Source organism: Mytilus californianus, unplaced genomic scaffold (assembly GCF_021869535.1).
Source record: "Mytilus californianus isolate M0D057914Y unplaced genomic scaffold, xbMytCali1.0.p SCAF_2, whole genome shotgun sequence".
In the NCBI taxonomy this organism is placed as follows: domain Eukaryota; kingdom Metazoa; phylum Mollusca; class Bivalvia; order Mytilida; family Mytilidae; genus Mytilus; species Mytilus californianus.
This window is the reverse complement of record NW_026262668.1, coordinates 125,316,880-125,341,271: the sequence shown is the minus strand read 5'-3', so window position 1 is coordinate 125,341,271 and position 24,392 is coordinate 125,316,880. Positions and strand designations below refer to the sequence as shown.

Genomic DNA, 24,392 nt, shown 5'->3' with positions numbered 1-24,392 from the left:
TGTTGGTTGTGATGTACCTGCAGTAGTTGTTGGCTGTTGTGTGGTAACTTCAGTAGGTGTTGGTTGTGATATGCCGACAGTGGTTGGAGGCTGTTGTGTGGTACCTTCAGTAAGTGTTGGTTGTGATGTACCTGCAGTAGTTGTTGGCTGTTGTGTGGTAACTTCAGTAGGTTTTGGCTGTGATGTACCGACTGTGGTTGTAGGCTGTTTTGTGGTCCCTGGAGTAGGTGTTGGTTCTGATGTGGCAACAGTGGTTGTTGGCTGCTGTGTAGTACCTTCAGTAGGTGTTGCCTGTGATGTACCAACAGTGGTTGGAGGCTGTTGTGTGGTACCTTCAGTAGGTGTCGGTTGTGATGTACCGGCAGTAGTTGTTGGCTGTTGTGTGGTAACTTCAGTAGGTGTTGGCTGTGATGTACCGACTGTGGTTGTACGCTGTTGTGTAGTACCTGGAGTAGGTGTTGCCTGTGATGTACTGACAGTGGTTGTAGGTTGTTGTGTGGTACCTGGAGTAGGTGTTGCCTGTGATGTACCAACAGTGGTTGGAGGCTGTTGTGTGGTACCTTCAGTAGGTGTTGGTTGTGATGTACCTGCAGTAGTTGTTGGCTGTTGTGTGGTAACTTCAGTAGGTGTTGGTTGTGATATGCCGACAGTGGTTGTAGTCTGTTGTGTGGTACCTTCAGTAGGTGTTGATTGTGACGTACCGACAGTGGTTGTAGGTTGTTGTGTAGTACCTGAAGTAGTTGTTTGTTGTGATGTACCGACAGTGATTGTTGACTGTTTTGTGGTACTTTCAGAAGGTGTTGGTTGTGATGAACCAACAGTTGTTGGAGGCTGTTGTGTGGTACCTTCAGTAGGTGTTGGTTGTGATGTACCGGCAGTAGTTGTTGGCTGTTGTGTGGCTACTTCAGTAGGTGTTGGCTGTAATGTACCGACTGTGGTTGAAGGCTGTTGTGTAGTACCTGGAGTAGGTGTTGCCTGTGATGTACTGACAGTGGTTGTAGGTTGCTGTGTGGTACCTGGAGTAGGTGTTGGTTGTGATGTACCGACAGTGGTTGTAGATTGTTGTGTGGTACCTGTAGTAGGTGTTGGTTGTGATGTAGCGACAGTGGTTGTAGGCTGTTGTGTGGTACCTGGAGTAGTCGTTGGTTGTGATGTACCGACAGTGGTTGTAGGTTGCTGAGTAGTACCTGGAGTAGGTGTTGGTTGTGATGTACCGACAGTGGTTGTAGGCTGTTGTGTAGTACCTTGAGTAGGTGTTGCCTGTGATGTACTGACAGTGGTTGTAGGCTGTTGTGTACTTCCAGTAGTAGGCGTTGGTTGTGATGTACTGACAGTGGTTGTAGATTGTTGTGTGGTACCTGTAGTAGGTGTTGGTTGTGATGTAGCGACAGTGGTTGTAGGCTGTTGTGTACTTCCAGTAGTAGGCGTTGGTTGTGATGTACTGACAGTTGTTGTAGATTGTTGTGTGGTACCTGTAGTAGTCGTTGGTTGTGATGTACCGACAGTGGTTGTAGGCTGTTGTGTGATACTTGGTGTTGTTGGCAGTGGAGGTGTAGTTGATACGCTCAATGTTGTTTCACCTAAATGAATAATTTGAATTGCAAAATATAAACAACTTAAAACTGATATTAAAATATTTTCAAGCTTTTTACGGACAATGAGCTATTTTACCTTTGCTTAATGTTCAATGATTTCTTTCATATTCATATTAATACCTGACTTTGAAATGACAGTTTCATGAATGTTTTTTTTTATAAAACCTTTTTAAAAATGTTCTCATTCAGAAAACTAAACACATTGTTTTAACTTTTTATTTTCGTTCTATAATGATTAAATTCTTTGCATCTGTCAATTAGTTTTGAGGTTCACGTTCAAACAGTTATATGAACAAAATGATAGAAAGTTACCTGTTGGAATTGTTCCAACAGTTGTTGTAGCAGTCTCTGTCTGGCCTGTTTTTGGTGTTGTTAATGTTGTAGTTGAAGGCTGTTCTGTTACAACTGGCGTAGATGATGGTTGTGTTGTAGCTACAGTTGTTGTTGGCTGTGGTGTAGTACCTGGAGTAGGTGTTGTTTGTGACGTCGTTGCAGAAGTGAAAGGTTGTGGAGTCGTACCTGTTGTAGGTGTTGACTGGGTTGTACCAACATGTGTTGTAAGCGGTTCTGTGGTACTTGGTGTGGGTGTTGCTTGTGATGTTCCGACGCTGGTTGTTGTTTTCTGCGTCGTACCTGGAGTATGTGTTTGTTTTGATGTCACTTCAGTTGTTGTAGGCTGTTGAGTTGTACCTGTTGTCTTCGTTGTAATTGTTGTCACTGGAGGTGCAGGTGGTGGTGGAGTTGTAATAGTGGGAACTGTTGTACCTAAGTTTTAAATTTTGTGCATTTAGATTTGAGGGTTTAGTTCGTAAATTATATTAAATTGAATTGAAATATCTAATTTTCTGCTGAAATATATTAACTAGTACATTCTTTAACCTTGTGTCAGAAAGTAATGACAAGATATGCTTATAACCTAGAGAAAAGTAAGTGTTCCATACGCATAAAGCTTGTGAACAATGGTGAACAAGTTCTAAAACCCTTGCAAAAAATGTCCAACTTTTTGGTGCCGATAAAAAATAAAATTTGCATAAGGTATGCCTGACCCAAATGATGAATGAACGCAGTTGGTCTGAGGGTTAACGAATATAACTATTATCAAGAAAAAGGTAAATGACTTTGAATATATTTTTGTAGTTATATCAAGATTAAGAAGAATTCCTTATCAAAGAGATAATTTTCTCTTTTATAAACGATAGTGTGGTAGTGTAGTAATAGACAAATAAATAGTACAGTAATTATCATAAGGAATTCCCGGGTGGTTGTAAGAGCATCAGTAAGAAGAAGTAAAACATTAACTGAATGTAGATTTCAAACAGATTTATTAGGTTCCTTGTGTAATTTAATCAATTGTTTAAAATACAGCGATGTGTTGTTAAGTTATAGAAGTACAAACCTCTTATTTTAAATTATTCATACAAGAAACTCTGAAGATTTTGAATATTGTTAAGAAACTGAAATCAGTCATGTTGCTGAATTAATAAAAGCTTAATTTACCCTACAACCTTCTGATACAGATGTGTTCATGCCTTGTTTTTCCTACTTTTGTAATGTTAAACAGATAAACTTGATAGAAGCGTATTGTTCTCACAGATTGACTACATACATTCAAAATCGGTTTCATCATTACTGTGAGATCATCGCCATCACACCAACGTTGTACTGACCGCTATTGTACTAGTGACTAACGAAAAGTTCAAGACACTTTACATCTTGATTGGAGTCGTCTTATTACATGCTTTGATCTTTTGGGCAATATGACCAGTTAGGAGTAAAACAATTAATGTCTTCTGGTGTACCTAATATACCTCATAAAAAGCAAGAATTCACAATGCTCCAGCTAATTTTTTTTTTGAATGAAAAAAAACGTTTCACGCTTAGACTTCACCGATTGCTATGTTTAGCTTTGTTTAATGATGTGATGTCAATTAATAATACCTTCAGTATATTATAGAATTTGATATGTATGCATTTTCGAAATAGTACTTTTGCAATACAACACATCACACACATATATTAGTGTGTATATGTGATGTATTTGTCTAGAATAGAATGCCACTTCAAAAAAGCAGATATATTTACTATGGTACAATCCAATAATTCAATGATATAACGTCCTAGAAACATTTGGTATTTTGTAGAAAAGTCATGAAATAGATGAAAGCCCTACATATTCACCATATGTTCAAATTGATTGATACTCAATATGATTCATTTTACAATAATACATTTCATAAATAAAAAGTTTTATATGTATAAATAATTTTGGCAGCTATTTTCCTTCAGGGCTTTGGGCATAATTTAGACCTTCAATTGTATATAGTGCTGTCTCCATTTTGTTTACCATTATATTTATATTCTGCTTAATTTGTACTTTATCGAGAAAGTGTTTACTATATACGATATGTACTATCAACGACAAAAATAATTCATCAAAGTCTTTGTCAATTTACTATTAGCTTCAGCTTAACTTTAACTAGCGCTTTTGTTAGATTTATTTGTATGTTTGTCTGAATTGTTTAGTCAGATGTGTTGTATGTCTATGATGTATGTTTACACAGTTTTGACTGCTGGATCCAAATTATTGTTACATTAACTTATTATGTCTGTTTGGGTTGCTCCCAGAATTTTGTCGATATAACGGAACTATTAACAACTGTCATACAAGTGGGAGGTTTAGCTAGCTATAACACCAGGTTAAACCAACCATTTCCTTGGGAAATGCCGGTACCAAGTCAGGAATATGACAGATCTTTTCCACTCGTTACGTTTGTTGATAACGTTTGATTTTGTCTACTGTGTTTGGTGTTTGTTAATACAAAGCTCTTAACACGTGTATTCTACTTGGTGTTTTCGTATATGGTACAGAAATACATTGAAGTATTTGGCAATTTTTCAAGAAATCAGTTTGCTATCTAATTCGGCCTTAGTTTTATAAGAATATTTTCTTTGTCTAAAACTGAATGTTGTTGCCGGCGACATTTTAACAAGATGACAAAGATGTTACGGGAAATGAAATGCATGCCTAACTAAGAACGGTTATTGTTTTTGTTGCAGTTCAGTGTTTCTGTTGTTCCGTTGTTTTCCTCTTATAGTTGATGTGTTTCCCTCGGTTTTAGTTTGTAACCCGGATATGATTTCTCTTAATCGATTTATGACTTTTGAACGGTGTACTACGGTTGCCTTTATTGATTGATTTTATTTTCATTCGTTTCAATAATATTTTTAAATGGTTTAGAAAATAATTATTCCGTTAACAGTCAAAGTCAAAAAGTGATTATAACATATAATTAATTTTGTTGGGGATTTGTTTGAAGATTGACCTCTTTCGAGAATAAAAAAATGTCTTAAAACTAATAATTATCATGTCTACTTCAACTTTTAGGTCGTTTTGTCGAAAGATATTGAATATACAATTTTTGCTTTTAATAATTTTATTCATTTCAAATATTTTTTATTGAAAAGATTCCTATCCATTCTGAATAACAAACGAAAAAAATATTCATAATTGTTCTGTACAATTACTATTACTGCATAACCGTCTAGATTGTTAAATGAAAAGCAGAATCGTTTGCAGCAAAATAAATCTGTGGTATTATGTGAATTGAAATTATAAGAAAACCATGTACAGCAAATATTGAAAGTATCGTTACCTGTCGTTATTGGTTGTGTTGTTACTGAAGTTACCATTGGTGTTGTTATACCTGCAAATATTTTTATAAGATTTGTCCATGTAATTAAAGAACAGCAGTATAATAACATATAATTATGTACTTCTTCGAGTTTTCACACAATGCTGCTGAAGTATTAAGGGATGCGAAATATCTCATGCGATGAGGATCATCGTTAACATTGCAAATGTTTATATTTTGGAACATCTTTTGATTATGACGAAATAAATCAACTATTTAGCTAATAACAAATACAACAATAGCACTGCAATCTTAAATAGAGTATTTGTAACCTCAAATTGCACTTAATCAATTTCCTGAAATATATCTGACAAAAGTGTAAGCATTATTGCGTAACTGTTTAATCCATCTTAGTTCAAAATAACTACTTCGAAATAGAGGAAGATAAATTGTATCAAAACACTTTACTTGTCATGTATGCTGTCCATGTTAGGGGAATGTTGGCGCCTTTAAACAAGTTTTAACCCCGCCACATTCTTTACGTGCCTGTCCGAAGTCAGGGGCCTGAAATTCAGTGGTTGTCTTTGTTTCTTGTCTGCCATATTTGTTTTTCGTAAATTGTTTTGTTATAAATTAGTTAGTTTCCGCAATTGAATTGTTTCATATTTTTCATGCATGTCAGGGCCTTTTATTGCCGACTATACCGTATGGGTTTTTCTTATTGTTGAAGGCCGTATGGTTGCCTATAATTGCTTACATTCATATCTCCTTATTTTTATATTATGTATATAAATGATACAATAAACTTACTAGCAGCACACCCGATTACTTCAAATCTTAGTTCAACTGGTTTGTCTTTTGGTATTACGGGAAATAGTTGAATACTTATTATGTTCGTGGTTTTTATTTCGGCAGGCATCTCAATAGTTACTATTCCAGTATTATCTGTGTTGCCAACAAACGTCTAAAAGAATACGACTTGATTAACAATCGTAAGGAATCTCATATATTCGAAAGTATCATTATCTTCCTTTTTTATGTCTTTAATCATGGATATACGTACAATGATCCAAAACTTAATACAAACGTTGAAAACCTGATAAATGTAAAACCATAAGGACAAAGTATAGCCAAACCTTGAAAAGTAATCAGAATAAGCATCACTACACATTCTTTAAAATCCATTCACTTTTTTAAAAACTCAAAGATAACCTATGGCTTTCATACAACAGCTTTCTAAAGTATAAGTATGCCAAATTTGACTTTAATACCAAATATTTTGTTAACTTTAATAAAATCAATTCCCAAGCGTTTATCAGTAGGACTTGCCAATAGAATAAATATATCAATAGGTATTCTTTATATAAATCATTAAATGAAAAAAGTATATCAAAGCAATTTCAATTTCCCCGTTTTTAAAACGCACAGATTTGTTAAGTCTTTCCTGTACAAAACAAAACATATACAGTGATTTCAAGACATTGTATCAAAACGAATGGAGCACGCATAGAAAAAAGATATGTTCATTACCTTTTCTGCTTTATTCACATCAAAATAAAACGTTCTAGAAAAATATGACCCATGAATTCAAAGATTTTGGTCAGTTATTTGATTAAATTAAGGTACAGGGGCTATTTAGATTATATTTTTATTACAGTGACATTTTTACATTTGATATGTATTTTGTTTTATCTTTATAGTTTTAAAGATTAAATGGTAAAATTTCTTTATTCTATTGTTCAATTGACAACATTTCTCTTTCTCTTTTTTAAGAAAATGGAAGTAGTCTTGACCGAATCGTCAATTTTTACGCAAGTTAAAACCTGGAAATAATAAAAGAATAATACAAAAATCTTTTTTTCAATTCTTGAAGCTAACAAAAACAGTATTACCATCTGTTCATGATTGATATTCTTTATATACTGGAACTCTTCAGGTGTTTCCTTTATGCCAATATGAAATTGTTCGACAAATCCATTCAAACCTCCTTGGACCATGATTGAAGTCACTTTAGCTTTATTTGGGAAGCTGATAGTAACAGAAGGTTTTAAGTCAGTTTCTGTAGGACTCCATGCTTCACCGCCAAGTTTCGCATTGCCAGTACCTAGGTTGCTACTAAATGTTATAAGGTTTTCATCAATAATTCCAGTTTTTCTCATCTCCTCTGTGCATTCACCTGCGACAGATAAATGAATATTTAACCTTTTTTGATTAATTTGATGTCAGTTGTCAAGAAAAACATATGCAACTTACATGTCATGAATATCTGAATCAAAATCAAAATGAAACCCAAATTATTAAGCTATCTAAGACTAAATACGTATTGTTTGTATGCTAACCACATAATGAGGAAGATCATGGATTATCTAATCGGTAACTTTTTTTAAATACCTTTTGTAGTTGTTATTGCCGTACTTGTAGTCATAGAACTGGTCGATGTGACCACAGAGCTCGTTGGTGTACTCATAGAACTCGTTGATGTGACCACAGAGCTCGTTGGTGTACTCATAGAACTCGTTGCTACAAAGTACAAAGTTCATTAGTTCCAAATCGTCGTAATACATTAGAAATATAGCGATTTCGAAATAATAATGAAATACGTAATTGGAATAGAAATAATTAGGCTTATAAATATAATAAAAATCAAATTATGATCATATATATTGTAGATATATTATGAAAAAGCTAGCTAATGGATGTAAAATTACTATACTGATAAATAGGCTCTTAAATTACTACAGTTCGATTTATCAAATTACTTGTGAGGCTCCTGAAATAATTTAAAAACCTATTTATATAAATTTAAAGTAAGTAAATCAATAGTTAGAATCTAAAAAGTTGTTACGTTCAATAATATGACATGCAATTAAATGACACCAAATGTAGAATATAACAAAAATACAAAAATGGTAGTGAAATAAACACAACAAATATTTCGGAATTCTTAGTATACTTTCATCAGATAAACAGCCTGATGAAATAAATGTTAGTATATAACATAACAAGCAAGGTTTTATGCATATAGATGAACCATCAAAAGGTACTGGTAAGGTAATGGGATCAGGGTTCAAGGTAACAATCAGCTGTAATTATAAGAAATAAAGATAAAATATTTTTAAATACATCTATCTATATATATTGAAGTCTAATATTTGTGCAACAATATTGATGAAATATATAGAAGACAGGGATGGAACTATTATTTCAAATACCTATTAGGTTTGCTAGTTGGTTGTTTATATTATATTGTTTTTAAATCATATTACATGAAAATATTTATACATGTTATTATACAATAGTCATACGTCAATAAATTGGATCAATATAATTGTAATTGAAAGATTAATTTATATTGAACTCAGAAACAACATTTATGTTAGAAGTGGACACAAGTTAAATTTCAATGAATTATACAAAGACTTAACAGTTACTTTAAACATCTATGCAACTTACTTTCTGAAGGTAATGGTGTACTCATACTCTCGGTTGTACTACTTGCTAAAATTAAAAGTATTTTTTAGCTATAGGAAATATCTTATGGCAGTGAGTCTGAAAAAATCATGTTGATGTATTAAGTTATACTACACGGAATGATAAGTGGTCATAGAAGCATATGTCCAACCAGTTTCCTTAGCAGTTGTCTGTTTTATAAACTACTCACAACTCTCAAAAATTAAAATATATAGAAGAATAATGAAAAGAAAATCAAATGAATACCCAAACTCATGGTTGCATTTTGAAACATAGACACATTGATAATTGGAGAAGACCATATTATTTCTGAAAAGTAAAGATCTTTCTAGTTAGTTTTATCAGCGTTTGAAAGCCGATTTTCAAACATTAATAAAACAATCTAGCATCAAAAGAGGTTTTGCCAGCCATGACTGTTGGAGATAAAAGCTATTGGTGAGTACATGTAAAATAATACATACGACACACACCAAAATGTACGAAGTTATACAGGATTATAAACTCAACTCATTTGATATAACTGTAGAATACCACTTTTAGCCTTCATTCACTGTTTTTTCATATCTATACATATCTTCATATATATTGTATAATTAGACAAACTAGTCACAATGAATGTTTACTATGTGTAACTTTTAATTTATTAATGTCGACTACAAAATATCCATTTTTAGTTGAGACGCTGAAATCTTACACAAAACAAATAAACACACGAAAGCTTGTTAATTGAAAGTTACTTACAAAAGATACAGCCAAACAGTTCAAATCTAAATAATGGTCTATTGAACCAAGTGAGTGGGTATATTCGGATCCCATCTCCATTTGCCATTGGATAAATTCGTTTGCTGACAACTGTGTCAGCATTCTGACTGCCTTTGAAAACCTGAAATTGACATTAGTTTATCTGATAATAATGCTCATTTAACATCTCATCATGTGAATGTTCTTTTACAATGATTTCATATTTTTATTGTTTATCTGATTGCCTTCATTATGTTTCTAGGTAAGTCATTGCTTGACTGAATACAAAGAAAGGTTAATCAAAACGGTTTAGATCAGCCTGTAACAGGAAACTATATTAAACAACAAGAAAATCAATGGCAAATATTTGTAAATGGATGAAGTAGATATATTTTGCGATAACCAATGCATCTTTGTGTTTTAACTTATTCTGTATACGGCTATAGTAAAGCCAGTTCGGTCAATATCATAATATGTTCTGGAATAGATATACATAATGAACATTTAGTTACCATGATAACTTACGCCTTTTACAGGTTTCCAATTTCCACTTTTTTCACGAACTTCGATCTTAAATGAGGTAACATATCCAGACCCCACACCATTGATACTTCCACCTTGAAAGTTGATTCTTGAAAATGCACCTGTCTGTCCGTGAAATAAGACTTCTATGTAAGACCCGGATTCAAAACCTTTTTTCGGCACCCACGGTGTTTGATTAAGTCTACCAAAACCACTACCATTATCCGAAGTGGAGTATTTAATTTTCGACGAGGATATCTTTCCAGATTCTAATCCAAGAGGGGCATCACAATTTCCTAAAATGTAGTCCAAGTATAATGTATAAAACACGAAACACACTGGCAATCAAAGAAAACTCAAGAGAACTCAATTTGATCGTGATTGAAGTCACATTATAAATTTCAAAGGTCTAATAATAGCAAAACTGTTCTACTTTCAGGAACATTAACATATGCACACGCTACAGCAAGCCAATGTTTTCAAACAGCAGACATTCAACTTATACTAGTTGTGCTATGACAAAACTATTTCAGTACACATCTAATCCTGTTTTTGGAAAAGCCTACGAAACGTTTGCTCGAAATTTAAAATAAGTGAAGCCCTATATACGTAAAACATTTAATTGTTATACACGTATATCGATTTAAATCTTCAGGATTTTACATAATTAAACCAAATTTCTGATCTACCATTGCATATGTAAATGGCAAATCTTTAGAAGTCTTTCTTTTAGACAGTTTTGTACGCATTCGTTTTTTGTAAAGTCTTCAACATTAAACACTTATACAGCAATAAAATTTAAAGAGAGAGCAGGGGTTTAACTGAATGCACAGAACTCGAACAGTCGTATGGGGTCTCTATCATCTGTATTGGCCCTCGGCTACGCCTCAAGCAAATACGCCTGTACTTAAACATTATCTGTACTTAAACATTATCCAAGATCAATATGAAACGCAGATTTAATAACACTTTAATGCAATAATCAGCAAACGGTTTAAAACTTTTTTTCTGACTTTCAGGGAGAAACATAAAGCTCTGTTTAGGTTATCGATATAATTGTTTTGAGTATATCCAATTCATAATTTGGCGAATGCAAAACAGATCTGCACTTACTTGAACCAAGTTTTTGATATTCGGAACAAAGTTGAATGTATACTGGTCTACCTTAATAATAATGAAATGAACTAGTAGAGTAACATTGAAATAAGATTCATATATCAGACATAATAAAGGTTTTGAATTATTTTTACAAACAATTATATTCAACAAATTAGCTTTAACAGTTATCGTTTTGCGACTAAAGGGGAATAATTATATTTTAGAATTTTTTGTTACCAGTGACGGACAAATTCCGGATTTTCATGCTTTCTCAGCACTAGTTGGTTTCTTTAAGCACGGACAAATAGTTTTGACAATGACTAATTATAAAATAGTAAAAGACAAACACATAAAAAAAAATCTAAAATTGTTTACAATAACGGTTACTTGCTCAAACATAGCTTAAATCTTTATGGAAAATGTTGTTAAAACATTGGAGTTTTCTTTACCATGCGACATTTTTTCTTTACAACCGATGTGTTTCCTATGTCTATCATGAGCTAATTGTCGTATACATGGATTTGACTATTTCAGGACTTAAAATTAACTGAGATTAAATTTCAGTAGTCTTCAATTAAGAACCGTTTGTGTGGTGGTCCGTATGTTTTGTAAACTGTATTTTCATAAGATAACAGTAAATCAACCGAAATTCAAGTAAATTTCACCGAATTATGCAATTACAAAACTATTTATTGACTGAAATAAGAAAAAAATAATAACAGGTGATGAGACTAAACAAATGTAGCATCTTTCATTTATCATTCTTTAATATCTTTTTTAAATGAAGTATACCTTAACGTGTGAACATTAAACAAATAAATATTATAAAAAAGCTTCAATATTAAATCTTTTTCGTACTTGAAAAACAAGGAAAGGACTTGTCGTTGACACTTGATTTAGTGTCATCATCGATTGCGAATGGCCCTTGAAAATCAATTGTTTAAAAGTCAAATACATTGTATCTCAGACAAATTGAAATGATGTTTTTTTACATCTTAATAGTAATCAAATGTTGCCTCTCTTACTTTTTGTTATCAATTATATAAAGCATCTCTTTGATGTCAACTACCTTGATATATCATACACATGTCGCTATAACAGTTCTTTTAGAAGATATCAGTGGAACTATGAAACAGCTTACCCGTTAATGATGTAGTAGTTTCACTTGAAATTGTAGGTATAGCTTCGACTGTGGTGCTTCCTGTTGATGACGTCTGTGGGACAGTAGTTGTACTTGGAATTGACGTCGAAGCTGACAAAAAGAAATCAACAAGGTTTGAACATCAATAGAACATTAATAACAATAAGAAATCACACAACGTTTGCATGTACAGTTGATTCTTTACTGCATGTACTATCAACTACAAAACTTTTGTTATCTTCTTATTCATTTTAATTTGTATATATAATTGAATTTTCAATTGTGTTTGATGTCTGTGATGTTTGTTTACACACTTTGTGCTGCTTGATCACAGTTATTGTCACGTTAACCAGTTATGTCTGTTGTGGTTGCTTTCCTAATTTTGTCATATAACGGAATTATGAAAACTTTCATACAAGTGGGAGCTTTAGATTACTATAAAACCAGGATTAACACGCCATGTTTTCGTCATATGCCTAAACCAAGCAAGAAATATGACTTGTTCCGTTGGTTGATATAGTGTAGCGTTTGATTTTGTCGGGTTTTAAGGTCTTCCTCCTTTAGTAATTTACCTTGGAAAGTCGGTATTTTTGTTAATATTTTTTACATATAGTTTCATGTCAACAAGACACACCAATCAATTACACGAGTGTTGAAATGATAATAAGATATACATCTGCAGTTCAAACACCTGTGGATTTTCTTTACTTACTGACTTCAAAACAGGCGTGGACACTTAATTGAAGCTGTACAGGTTTGTAAGAATCTTCTTTGTCATCAGGTGTGATAATTACATTCACTTTTCTCACGTCAGGTTTAGTTCCAACACTTGTAGCCTTTTCGCCAACTTTCACCTACAGACAAAAAAAAGTTTAAAGATTTACAAGGCAAAATTTTTCAAGTTTCACAAACCACATTAGCAGCAATTGAATTTTTTTTTTTTTTTGACGAAGAAAGAGTAAATTTAATATCATTTACTCTTATGATTTAGTGAGAGTCATTCTAACCTTTTTCGTTGTCACAGTTCCATCTGCATTGAAGAATTGCACTGTATACGTCTTAACATTATCAGTAGAAACCAGTTCAACATTGGCTATTGGTCTTGTCTTCGTAGGCACGTACTCTATAACCAATTTGCCTTCAGAACTTTTAAATGGTGTCTTAGACGAAGTTCGCAGATTTTCAATTTCTGCTGTCTTGTCATTTGCTGTAATTTCAGTTGAAGGTATTGTTGTTATTGAATCCATTCCATCCGTTTCTTCACAGATGGGAGTTGTTGTCGCTATTGCTACAGAAGAAATATCCATTAACACTATAAGAAGTGAAAAGTAACCTGGGTTTCATTCATTAATTAAAACCAACAGTAGTTAACCTATGTTATCATTTAAAAAATTCATTAAGACAATACAAATCAAGGAAAACAAAATAAACATTCGAGGGAAATATTTTAACTCCAAAAGGATCATGATCATTTATCAAGTAATCATCTCTGTTGCAAAATTTTCAATCAAAAAGCTGAAAGCTCTGAGGAAAAATGACGCCATTGTCTCTAATATTGGTATATTTTTGATACAAGTCTTGATTTTCACATAATTTACCTACTTAATCTTATGAGACTTTTCAGTTCATGGTAGGTAGGCTGACTGACAATAGAATAGATATGAATTGTTTTCAATGTCTATGGCTTTTTTTATTTGTTTGTCAATATATATAAATGTTGTTTGTGCTGCCGTTAGACTCCTTTACCAAAAAAGTTGTTTTGCATGCACACGTATAAAAATTGCGGTTTTTATCCAACGCAAATATAGGTTTGAACGTTGTTTTCAATTTAGACTTGTTTATATTTTTTCGTTTGTGCTTGTATTATATTTGCCTTCGGGTTTATATGATCCGTTCATCCTATTTCGACTCTTCAAAATTCAAGAGTCTATCCTAAATTGAGGTAAATTATATGGCCTTCCAAATACCGTTTCGATTTCTAACATCACTAAAGAGACATTAATTGTCGAAATCCGGATATAATGTACTAATTTTGCACCTTTTGTTTGTGGTATACCATCTTTTCCGCAAGTTTATTGATTTCTGTTTGGTATTAAGTTAACAGTTAAGATCCATTTTGTTACATCTGGTGATCCGTTTATTTTGCAATCGCCAATGGCAGTTAGCAGGGTTGTTAAAATATACTTTTTCACTGTTTTTGGTCTTTTGAAAAATGTTGTTTGTGCTGTATTTAGACCACTCTACCAAGAAATTTGTTTTGCATGCACACGTATAAAAATTGCGGTTTTTATCCAACGCAAATATAGGTTTGAACGTTGTTTTCAATTTAGACTTGTTTATTTATATATGTGTGTGTGTGTAAAGTGAAGATTACTACTGGTTATTCTGTTGTACAAAGAAATAACTCAAGAATACCTAAACAATTTAAAATATTCAAAGTAATATGTGAATTTGTTTCATGCAATTTCATAATTCTTAGTCAAGTATACATTAACAGACTATCCGGGGGGCCCTTCTTTGTAGAAATATTTAATAAAATGATTACGAAGCGCCTGTAGTAAGCAAGCTCTTATACCCCACATAGTCCTTATTTAAGAGATAGGTTACAGGTGACCTAGTGACATTGTTATTTCTGTTACTTAAAGCATGATCAATTTCTGTAGATGTAGACAATAGTATTGTTATACTAGTTTGACAATTACAAACAAATTGACACCATTTATAAAACTTATCGTTGATATATAAAAATAAACTAGAATCTTAAAATTACAACATAAATTATTTCAAAATTATTTTTTTTCAAATGATTTAATGTTTGTTAGTCATTTATTTCAAACAATTAATCCGTACTAAAATAAGGAGATGTGGTATGATTGCCAATGAGATAACAGTCTGATAACTATCCACCAGAGTCCAAATAATGTGGCTGTTGGCAGTTATTAGTCACTTTTCAGACCTGAAAAATGAACAAAACCGGTTCATTGTTTTCAGGCACCATAGGAAAAAGAGGAGTTGTGGCTTGGTAGCTTACAAGAAAATATAAGAAAGAAAATAAGAAAAATATAAATAAGAAAATAAGAGAGACAAAAAAGACAGGACTATGCCACTGGACTATATATAAAGAGCTCTATTGCTAATTCTTAGAGGAGCTGCTGATCTATACTTAGAATTTTGAGGCTTATGAACAACAAAGTAGATGTGGGGACACGACATATATAGGCAAATCTGCCCTATTTGGTGCCGCCTATTAAAATTATTGCCTAGGGTGGTAATTAAACCCATGTGCATTTAATCTGTTGGTCTCTATGTACATATATGATATATTAAATGCAAAAAATGCAGCTGTAATGTAAATATGGTAATTTTACATCATTTAAGCCTCATTTTTATAAGGACCTAGCTAGACCTATTTCTTAGGCAAGGTGTATTATATAACTCTAATGCAATACAATTCAGTGTTCTCCCTAGGATTTGTTTATAGCGCTGTGGTAAGTGTGCGATATTAGATTGATTCACCTTAAGTTTTGTGTTTGTGACTTGATGTTACATTTATTTATAACTACCTTGTTGGTTATCTTATATTAAATAGACAAAGACCTGCATTTTTATACATGTACCATGTGCATTAACAGAAATGCAAAAAGTAAAATCACAAAAATACTGAACTCCGAGGAAAATTCAAAACGGAAAGTCCCCAATCAAATGGCAAAATCAAATGATAAAACACATCAAACGAATGGACAACAACTGTCATATTCCCGACTTGGTACAGGCATTTTCAAATGTAGAAAATGGTAGATTGAACCTGGTTTTATAGCGCTAAACCTCTCACTTGTATGACAGTCGCAGCAAATAAGTGACATTTTTATTATTAAACTTTAAAACTTTAAATGCCTTGATAACTTAAATAATTTGATTTCATTACCACCCATCCCCAAATGTAGCACAGTACGGAGTAGGTATATCTTTTTTTCTCACATTTAGTTGTTTGACTTAATGCATATTAACTAGTTATATATTCTTTACAGCTTCATAATTTACTGACACATATTTAAAGAAGGTTTTCAATGACAAAATTGGATTTTTTTAATAACTCTTATTCACATCTATCCAATAACAATTTTGCAATTAAAATTGGTATATCCTTTTATATGAAAGGAAGAAGTGGAATAACTCTTTCCATAAGTACTGATATCTTATTGAAGATATGTTTATAGAAGGCTTACAGAACATATTTGATCATATTCCAAGATGAATATGATAGAAATCTTATTTTTTATTACTAAATGTGGATTATCAATAAAGAAATGTTTGCCAATTGAAACATTACAACCACCTTTAAAAGTAGTGTTTTGTAATTTTATGAATATTTGAATTATTGCCACCAGAAATAATTTACAAGATTTGACAATACTTGTTTTAGCACTTTTGTCCACCAAAATTGTCTCCCTTAATACGCAACTTCCTGTTTACACTAATAAAATTGAGAATGGACTAATGAATGTTTCTCTATGAATCAATAAATACCATTCCTAATCCAAGCCAGCAACTGTTAACATTGATTTTAAAATAATATTTAATTAAAAGATATTAAAAAGTGGATAGCAAATCTCGATATTTTATAATCATATTTTCAAGAATTTTTCGTTTAGTTATCCTCTCTTCGATTTTGAAAATAGCGATGCAAGGACAAGTAATCGTAAAATACGGGCTTGTAATGAACCCCTGGACAACAGGAATGCTTTTTTCAATACAATACATGTTCAACAGTTTAGTTGTAAACACGAAAAAGTAATGAAATAATCGTAGATGTTTCAAAAAATGGACGAGACCACGTTGTCAGAAAAGGTAAAACATTCCTTAACTGTCCATTCCTTTCATAAAGTTTTTGCTTCTTCTAATTCTTTTTAAAGTGAAAAATCCACTTGTAATAAAGTTTTTTGACAGAAAAACTAATGCCAAAGCCGCGATTTTCATCTTTAACTGAACTGGTCCCTATGTCTGCAGCTATAACTTTGTAAACAAATTTCATACGCACCGCGTGGATATAATTGTATTACTATTTTTTTCATTCTTAAAATTTCTTAAGTCTTAATAAAGAGCATTATCTTTCGTATCGATATCAAGATGATTCCGATTATTATTTCTTTAATGATTTTAAAGTTCAGCTGACAAGAAAGGTTGACATTCTTTCAAGAACTATTTTGTCTAGCTATTGGTTATCATTGGTATGTAAAAAGTTCAAAACCATAACAAAACGGCTCTATTTATATTCTGACTTTTTTACAGATTGTAAAGACATGCACATATAAGCGAAAGCTCGTATAAATATGAAAATATACCAAAGAGATAGCTCAAAATACCATTTTAATAACAATGAACAAATGGACAGGTTAAAAATGAAATTCTGTATAGTACATGAGTATGTAAAATACGAAACAGAGTTCGGAAAGCGGCTTGGAAGCTGGTCAATGGTATTGTAAAATTAACTGCGTCATTTTCCAAAAATAACGTTGTAAACGTGAGTAAATAAAACAAATAAATATTACAGGAAAACTTAAAATATTCAAACTTACTTGTAATTGAAAGCCCAGGAGATGGCCTTGTCGTTGACACTTGGGTTGGTGTTGTAACTTTTCCACTTGATACTGAAAAATAATTATTTAAAAAGTCAAATATATTAGAACATTTGAAAATTTCAATTGTTTTTACATCATATTTTTGCACAAATGTTGCAACTTTCAATTTCTTTCTAAAATATCGTTGTATATTGTTAACAACGATCATTTTGTTTTGTAATCATTTAAAAAATATATAGCTTTAGCCTGCTAACAATATCTTTCAGAAAATACTACTGACACTGTAAAACTTTTTTAACGATTACCCTTTAGTGTTTGAGTAGTTTCAGTTGAAATTTCGGATGTAGCTGTAGGTGTTTGTGTAGGCTCGGCTGTAGTGATTACTGCTGAAGACGCTGTCTGTGGAACTGTTGTTGTACTTGGAATTGAAGTAGAAACTGAAAAAATGAAACAAAGTTTGAACAGCATTCACCCATTTTAGTCAAGAAGATTTCAAACATCTTTTGGCTAACAGTTAATCGACCACTACCATGTATACAAATTTACCACAATTAATTATGTACGTATAGTTTCATTTCGACAAGGAACACCAAGACATTTAACAGACAAATAGACTACACGAGTGTTAAATCAATAAGTTATACTTCTGAAGTTAAAACACATGTGGTTATATTTACTTACTGACTTCAAAACAGGCGTGGACACTTAAGTGAAGCTGTACAGGTTTGTAAGAATCTTCTTTGTCATCAGGTGTGATAATTACATTCACTTTTCTCACGTCAGGTTTAGTTCCAACACTTGTAGCCTTTTCGCCAACTTTCACCTACAGAACAAATACAAAGTTTAAAGACTTACAAGGCAAAATTATTCAAGGTTCACAAACAACATTAACAGCAATTGAATTTTTTTTTGGAAAAAAAGAGTAAATTTAATATCATTTATTCTTATGATTTATTTAGAGTCACACTAACCTTTCTCGTTGTCACAGTTCCATCAGCATTAAAGAATTGCACTGTATACGTCTTAACATTATCAGTAGAAACCACTTCAACATTGGCTATTGGTCTTGTCTTCGTAGGCACATACTCTATAACCAATTTGTCTTCAAAACTTTTAAACGGTGTCTTAGACGAAGGTCGCAGATTTTCAATTTCTGCTGTCTTGTCATTTGTTGTAATTTCAGTTGAAGGTATTGTTGTTATTGAATTCATTCCATCCGTTTCTTCACAGATGGGAGTTGTTGTCGCTATTGCTACAGAAGAAATATCCGTTATTACTATAATAAGTGAAAAGTAACCTGTGTTTCATTCATTGATTAAAAATAAACTCATCATACATGTAGATACCAGGATTGAAATTTTGTATTTGCGCCAGACGCGCGTTTCGCCTACAAAAGACTCATCAGTGACGCTCGAATCAATAAAAGTAGTTTACCTATGTTGAAATTTACAAAATTCATTCCGACAATACAAGTCAAGGAAAACAAAATAAACAAACGAGGGAATTATCTTAACTCCAAAAGAAGCATGATCTGGTGCATTGACTAAGTTATCATCTCTGTTGCAAACTTTTCAAAAATGACGTTGTGAACATGAGTAAATAAAACAAATAAATATTACAGGAAAACTTAAAATATTCAAACTTACTTGTAATTGAAAGCCCAGGAGATGGCCTTGTCGTTGACACTTGGGTTGGTGTTGTAACTTTTCCACTTGATACTGAAAAATAATTTTTCAAAAAGTCAAATAAATCAGAACAACTGAAAATTTCAATTGTTTTTACATCATATTATTTCACAAATGTTGCATCTTTCAATTTCTTTCTAAAATATCTTTGTATAATGTTAAACATGAATTACGATCATTTTGTTTTGTAATCATTTAAAAAATATATCTTTAGCCTGCTAACAATATCTTTCAGAAAATACCACTGACACTTTAAAACTTTTTTAACGATTACCCTTTAGTGTTTGAGTAGTTTCAGTTGAAATTTCGGATGTAGCAGTAGGTGTTGGTGTAACCTCGGCTGTAGTGATTACTGCTGAAGACGCTGTCTGTGGAACTGTTGTTGTACTTGGAATTGAAGTAGAAACTGAAAGAATGAAACAAAGTTTGAACAGCCTTCACTCATTTTAGTCAAGAAGATTTCAAACATCTTTTGGCTAACAGTTAATCGACCACTACCATGTATACAATTTTACCACAATTAAATATGTACGTATAGTTTCATTTCAACAAGGAACACCAAGACATTTAAAAGACAAATAGACTACACATCTTCTTATATCTATATACACGAGTGTTAAATTAATAAGTTATACTTCTGAAGTTAAAACACATGTGGTTATATTTACTTACTGACTTCAAAACAGGCGTGGACACTTAATTGAAGCTCTACAGGTTTGTAAGAATCTTCTTTGTCATCAGGTGTGATAATTACATTCACTTTTCTCAAGTCAGGTTTAGTTCCAACACTTGTAGCCTTTTCGCCAATTTTCACCTACAGAACGAATACAAGGTTTAACGATTTACAAGGCAAAATTATTCAAGGTTCACAAACAACATTAACAGCAATTGAATTTTTTTTGACGAAGAAAGAGTAAATCTAATATCATTTATTCTTATGATTTATTTAGAGTCACACTAACCTTTCTCGTTGTCACAGTTCCATCTGCATTAAAGAATTGCACTGTATACGTCTTAACATTATCAGTAGAAACCAGTTCAACATTGGCTATTGGTCTTGTCTTCGTAGGCACATACTCTATAACCAACTTGTCTTCAGAACTTTTAAACGGTGTCTGTGACGAAGGTCGCAGATTTTCAATTTCTGCTGTCTTGTCATTTGTTGTAATTTCAGTTGAAGGTATTGTTGTTATTGAATCCATTCCATCCGTTTCTTCACAGATGGGAGTTGTTGTCGCTATTGCTACAGAAGAAATATCCATTGATACTATAATAAGTGAAAAGTAACCTTTGTTTCATTCATTGATTAAAAATAAACTCATCATACATGTAGATACCAGGATTGAAATTTTGTATTTGCGCCAGACTCGCGTTTCGTCTACAAAAGACTCATCAGTGACGCTCGAATCAATAAAAGTAGTTTACCTATATTAAAATTTAAAAAATTCATTCAGACAATACAAGTCAAGGAAAACAAAATAAACAAACGAGGGAATTATCTTAACTCCAAAAGAAGCATGATCTGGTGCATTGACTAAGTTATCATCTCTGTTGCAAACTTTTCAAAAATGACGTTGTGAACATGAGTAAATAAAACAAATAAATATTACAGGAAAACTTAAAATATTCAAACTTACTTGTAATTGAAAGCCCAGGAGATGGCCTTGTCGTTGACACTTGGGTTTGTGTTGTAACTTTTCCACTTGATACTGAAAAATAATTATTCAAAAAGTCAAATATATCAGAACAACTGAAAAGTTTAATTGTTTTTACATCATATTATTCCACAAATGTTGCATCTTTCAATTTTTTTCTAAAATATCGTTGTATAATGTTAAACATGAATAACGATCATTTTGTTTTGTAATCATTTAAAAAATATAAAGCTTTAGCCTGCTAACAATGTCTTTTAGAAAATACCACTGACACTTTAAAAGTTTTTTAACGATTACCCTTTAATGTTTGAGTAGTTTCAGTTGAAATTTCGGATGTAGCTGTAGGTGTTGGTGTAACCTCGGCTGTAATAATTACTGCTGAAGACGCTGTTTGTGGAACTGTTGTTGTACTTGGAATTGAAGTAGAAACTGAAAAAAATGAAACAAAATTTGAACAGCATTCACCCATTTTAGTCAAGAAGATTTCAAACATCTTTTGGCTAACAGTTTATCGACCACTACCATGTATACAAATTTACCACAATAATTATGTACGTATAGTTTCATTTCGACAAGGAACACCAAAACATTTAACAGAAAAATAGACTACACGAGTGTTAAATTAATAAGTTATACTTCTGAAGTTAAAACACATGTGGTTATATTTACTTACTGACTTCAAAACAGGCGTGGACACTTAATTGAAGCTGTACAGGTTTGTAAGAATCTTCTTTGTCATCAGGTGTGATAATTACATTCACTTTTCTCACGTCAGGTTTAGTTCCAACACTTGTAGCCTTTTCGCCAACTTTCACCTACAGAACAAATACAAAGTTTAAAGATTTACAAGGCAAAATTATTCAAGGTTCACAAACATTATTAACAGCAATTGAATTTTTTTTGACGAAGAAAGAGTAAATTTGACATCATTTATTCTTATGATTTATTTAGAGTCACACTAACCTTTCTCGTTGTCACAGTTCCATCTGCATTAAAGAATTGCACTGTATACGTCTTAACATTATCAGTAGAAACCAGTTCAACATTGGCTATTGGTCTTGTCTTCGTAGGCACATACTCTATAACCAATTTGTCTTCAGAACTTCTAAACGGTGTCTTAGACGAAGGTCGCAGATTTTCATTTTCTGCTGTCTTGTCATTTGTTGTAATTTCAGTTGAAGGTATTGTTGTTATTGAATTCATTCCATCCGTTTCTTCACAGATGGGAGTTGTTGTCGCTATTGCTATAGAAGAAATATCCATCAAAACTATAATAAGTGAAAAGTAACCTGTGTTTCATTCATTGATTTAAAATAAACTCATTGTAAATGCCAGGATTGAACTTTTGTATTTGCGCCAGACGCGCGTTTCGTCTACAAAAGACTCATCAGTGACGCTCGAATCAATAAAAGTAGTTTACCTATGTTGAAATTTAAAAAATTCATTCAGACAATACAAATCTAGGAAAACAAAATAAACAAACGAGGAATTATCTTAACTCCAAAAGAAGCATGATCTGCTGCATTGACTAAGTTATCATCTCTGTTGAAAACATTTCAAAAATGACGTTGTGAACATGAGTAAATAAAACAAATAAATATTACAGGAAAACTTAAAATATTCAAACTTACTTGTAATTGAAAGCCCAGGAGATGGACTTGTCGTTGACACTTGAGTTGGTGTTGTAACTTTTCCACTTGATACTGAAAAATAATTATTCAAAAAGTCATATTTCTGAACAATTGAAAATGTCAATTGTTTTTACATCATATTATTCAAAAAATGTTGCATTTTTCAATTTCTTTCTAAAATATCGTTGTATAATGTTTAACATCAATGACGATCATTTTGTTTTGTAATCATTTAAAAAATATATAGCTTTAGCCTGCTAACAATATCTTTCAGAAAATACCACTGACACTGAAAAAGGTTTTTAACGATTACCCTTTAATGTTTGAGTAGTTCCGGTTGAAATTTCGGATGTAGCTGTAGGTGTTGGTGTAACCTCGGCTGTAGTGATTACTGCTGAAGACGCTGTCTGTGGAGTTGTTGTTGTACTTGGAATTGAAGTAGAAACTGAAAAAATGAATCAAAGTTTGAACAGCATTCACCCATTTTAGTCAAAAAGATTTCAAACATCTTTTGGCTAACAGTTTATGGACCACTACCATGTATAGAAATTTGCCACAATTAATCATGTACGTATAGTTTAATTTCGACAAGGAACACCAGAACATTTAACAGAAAAATAGACCACTCGAGTGTTAAATTAATAAGTTATACTTCTGAAGTTAAAACACATGTGGTTATATTTACTTACTGACTTCAAAACAGGCGTGGACACTTAATTGAAGCTGAACAGGTTGGTAAGAATCTTCTTTGTCATCAGGTGTGATAATTACATTTACTTTTCTCACGTCAGGTTTAGTTCCAACACTTGTAGCCGTTTCGCCGACATTCACCTACAGAACAGAAAATAAAAGTTTAAAGATTTACAGGGAAAACATATTCAAGTTTCACGTACCACATTAGCAGCAATTGAATTTTCATTTGACGAAGTTAAAGTAAATTCAATGCCATTTATCTTAATGATTTAGTGAGAGTCATACTAACCTTTCTCGTTGTCACAGTTCCATCTGCATTAAAGAATTGCACTGTATATGTCTTAACATTATCAGTAGAAACCAGTTCAACATTGGCTATTGGTCTTGTCTTCGTAGGCACGTACTCTATAACCAATTTGTCTTCAGAACTTTTAAACGGTGTCTTAGACGAAGGTCGCAGATTTTCAATGTCTGCCTTCTTGTCATTTGTTGTAATTTCAGTTGAAGGTATTGTTGTTATTGAATCCATTCCATCCGTTTCTTCACAGATGGGAGTTGTTGTCGCTATTGCTACAGAAGAAATATTTCACCATGTTACCACTTATCAAACGATAATGATAGTTCATGCATTAACACTGTAAAAAGTGAAAAGTAACTCGAGTTTCATTCATTCTTTTGGACCAACAGTAGTTTAACGATGTTAAAATCTAATCAATCCATTAAGACAATACAAATCAAGAAAAACAAAAGAAACAAATGAGGGAATTACTTTAACCCCAAAAGGAGCAAGATCCGGGTGCATTAACTGGGTAATAATCTCCCGTTGCAAACTTTTCAAAAATTACGTTGTAAATATGCGCAAATAAAGCAAATAAATTTTACAAGTCAAACTAAAATATTCAAACTAACTTGTAATTGAAAGCCCAGGAGATGCACTTGTAGTTGACAC

At 32.4% G+C, this 24,392-nt stretch overlaps 1 protein-coding gene across 1 annotated transcript in view; it reads right to left on the bottom strand.

Moving 5' to 3' along the window:
- LOC127730909 (mucin-17-like) overlaps nt 1-24,007 on the bottom strand; it is a 92,865-nt gene extending 68,858 nt beyond the window's left edge. Inside the window, exons 1-29 of the mRNA XM_052239523.1 lie at nt 23,733-24,007; nt 23,440-23,581; nt 23,064-23,195; nt 22,751-22,822; nt 22,083-22,363; nt 21,793-21,934; nt 21,417-21,548; nt 21,102-21,173; nt 20,427-20,707; nt 20,137-20,278; nt 19,739-19,870; nt 19,426-19,497; nt 18,751-19,031; nt 18,461-18,602; nt 18,085-18,216; nt 17,777-17,848; nt 13,208-13,488; nt 12,913-13,054; nt 12,201-12,311; nt 9,965-10,257; nt 9,440-9,581; nt 8,681-8,725; nt 7,619-7,747; nt 7,120-7,403; nt 6,038-6,191; nt 5,249-5,299; nt 1,908-2,360; nt 1,500-1,580; nt 105-587 (exon numbers count right to left, since the gene is read on the bottom strand). Coding sequence (XP_052095483.1) covers nt 105-587; nt 1,500-1,580; nt 1,908-2,360; nt 5,249-5,299; nt 6,038-6,191; nt 7,120-7,403; nt 7,619-7,747; nt 8,681-8,725; nt 9,440-9,581; nt 9,965-10,257; nt 12,201-12,311; nt 12,913-13,054; nt 13,208-13,488; nt 17,777-17,848; nt 18,085-18,216; nt 18,461-18,602; nt 18,751-19,031; nt 19,426-19,497; nt 19,739-19,870; nt 20,137-20,278; nt 20,427-20,707; nt 21,102-21,173; nt 21,417-21,548; nt 21,793-21,934; nt 22,083-22,363; nt 22,751-22,822; nt 23,064-23,195; nt 23,440-23,581; nt 23,733-23,972 — 5,116 coding nt within the window. The 5' untranslated portion in view covers nt 23,973-24,007. The remainder of the gene's footprint in view (nt 1-104; nt 588-1,499; nt 1,581-1,907; nt 2,361-5,248; nt 5,300-6,037; nt 6,192-7,119; nt 7,404-7,618; nt 7,748-8,680; nt 8,726-9,439; nt 9,582-9,964; nt 10,258-12,200; nt 12,312-12,912; nt 13,055-13,207; nt 13,489-17,776; nt 17,849-18,084; nt 18,217-18,460; nt 18,603-18,750; nt 19,032-19,425; nt 19,498-19,738; nt 19,871-20,136; nt 20,279-20,426; nt 20,708-21,101; nt 21,174-21,416; nt 21,549-21,792; nt 21,935-22,082; nt 22,364-22,750; nt 22,823-23,063; nt 23,196-23,439; nt 23,582-23,732) is intronic.
- Between the last annotated feature and the right edge of the window lie 385 nt (nt 24,008-24,392).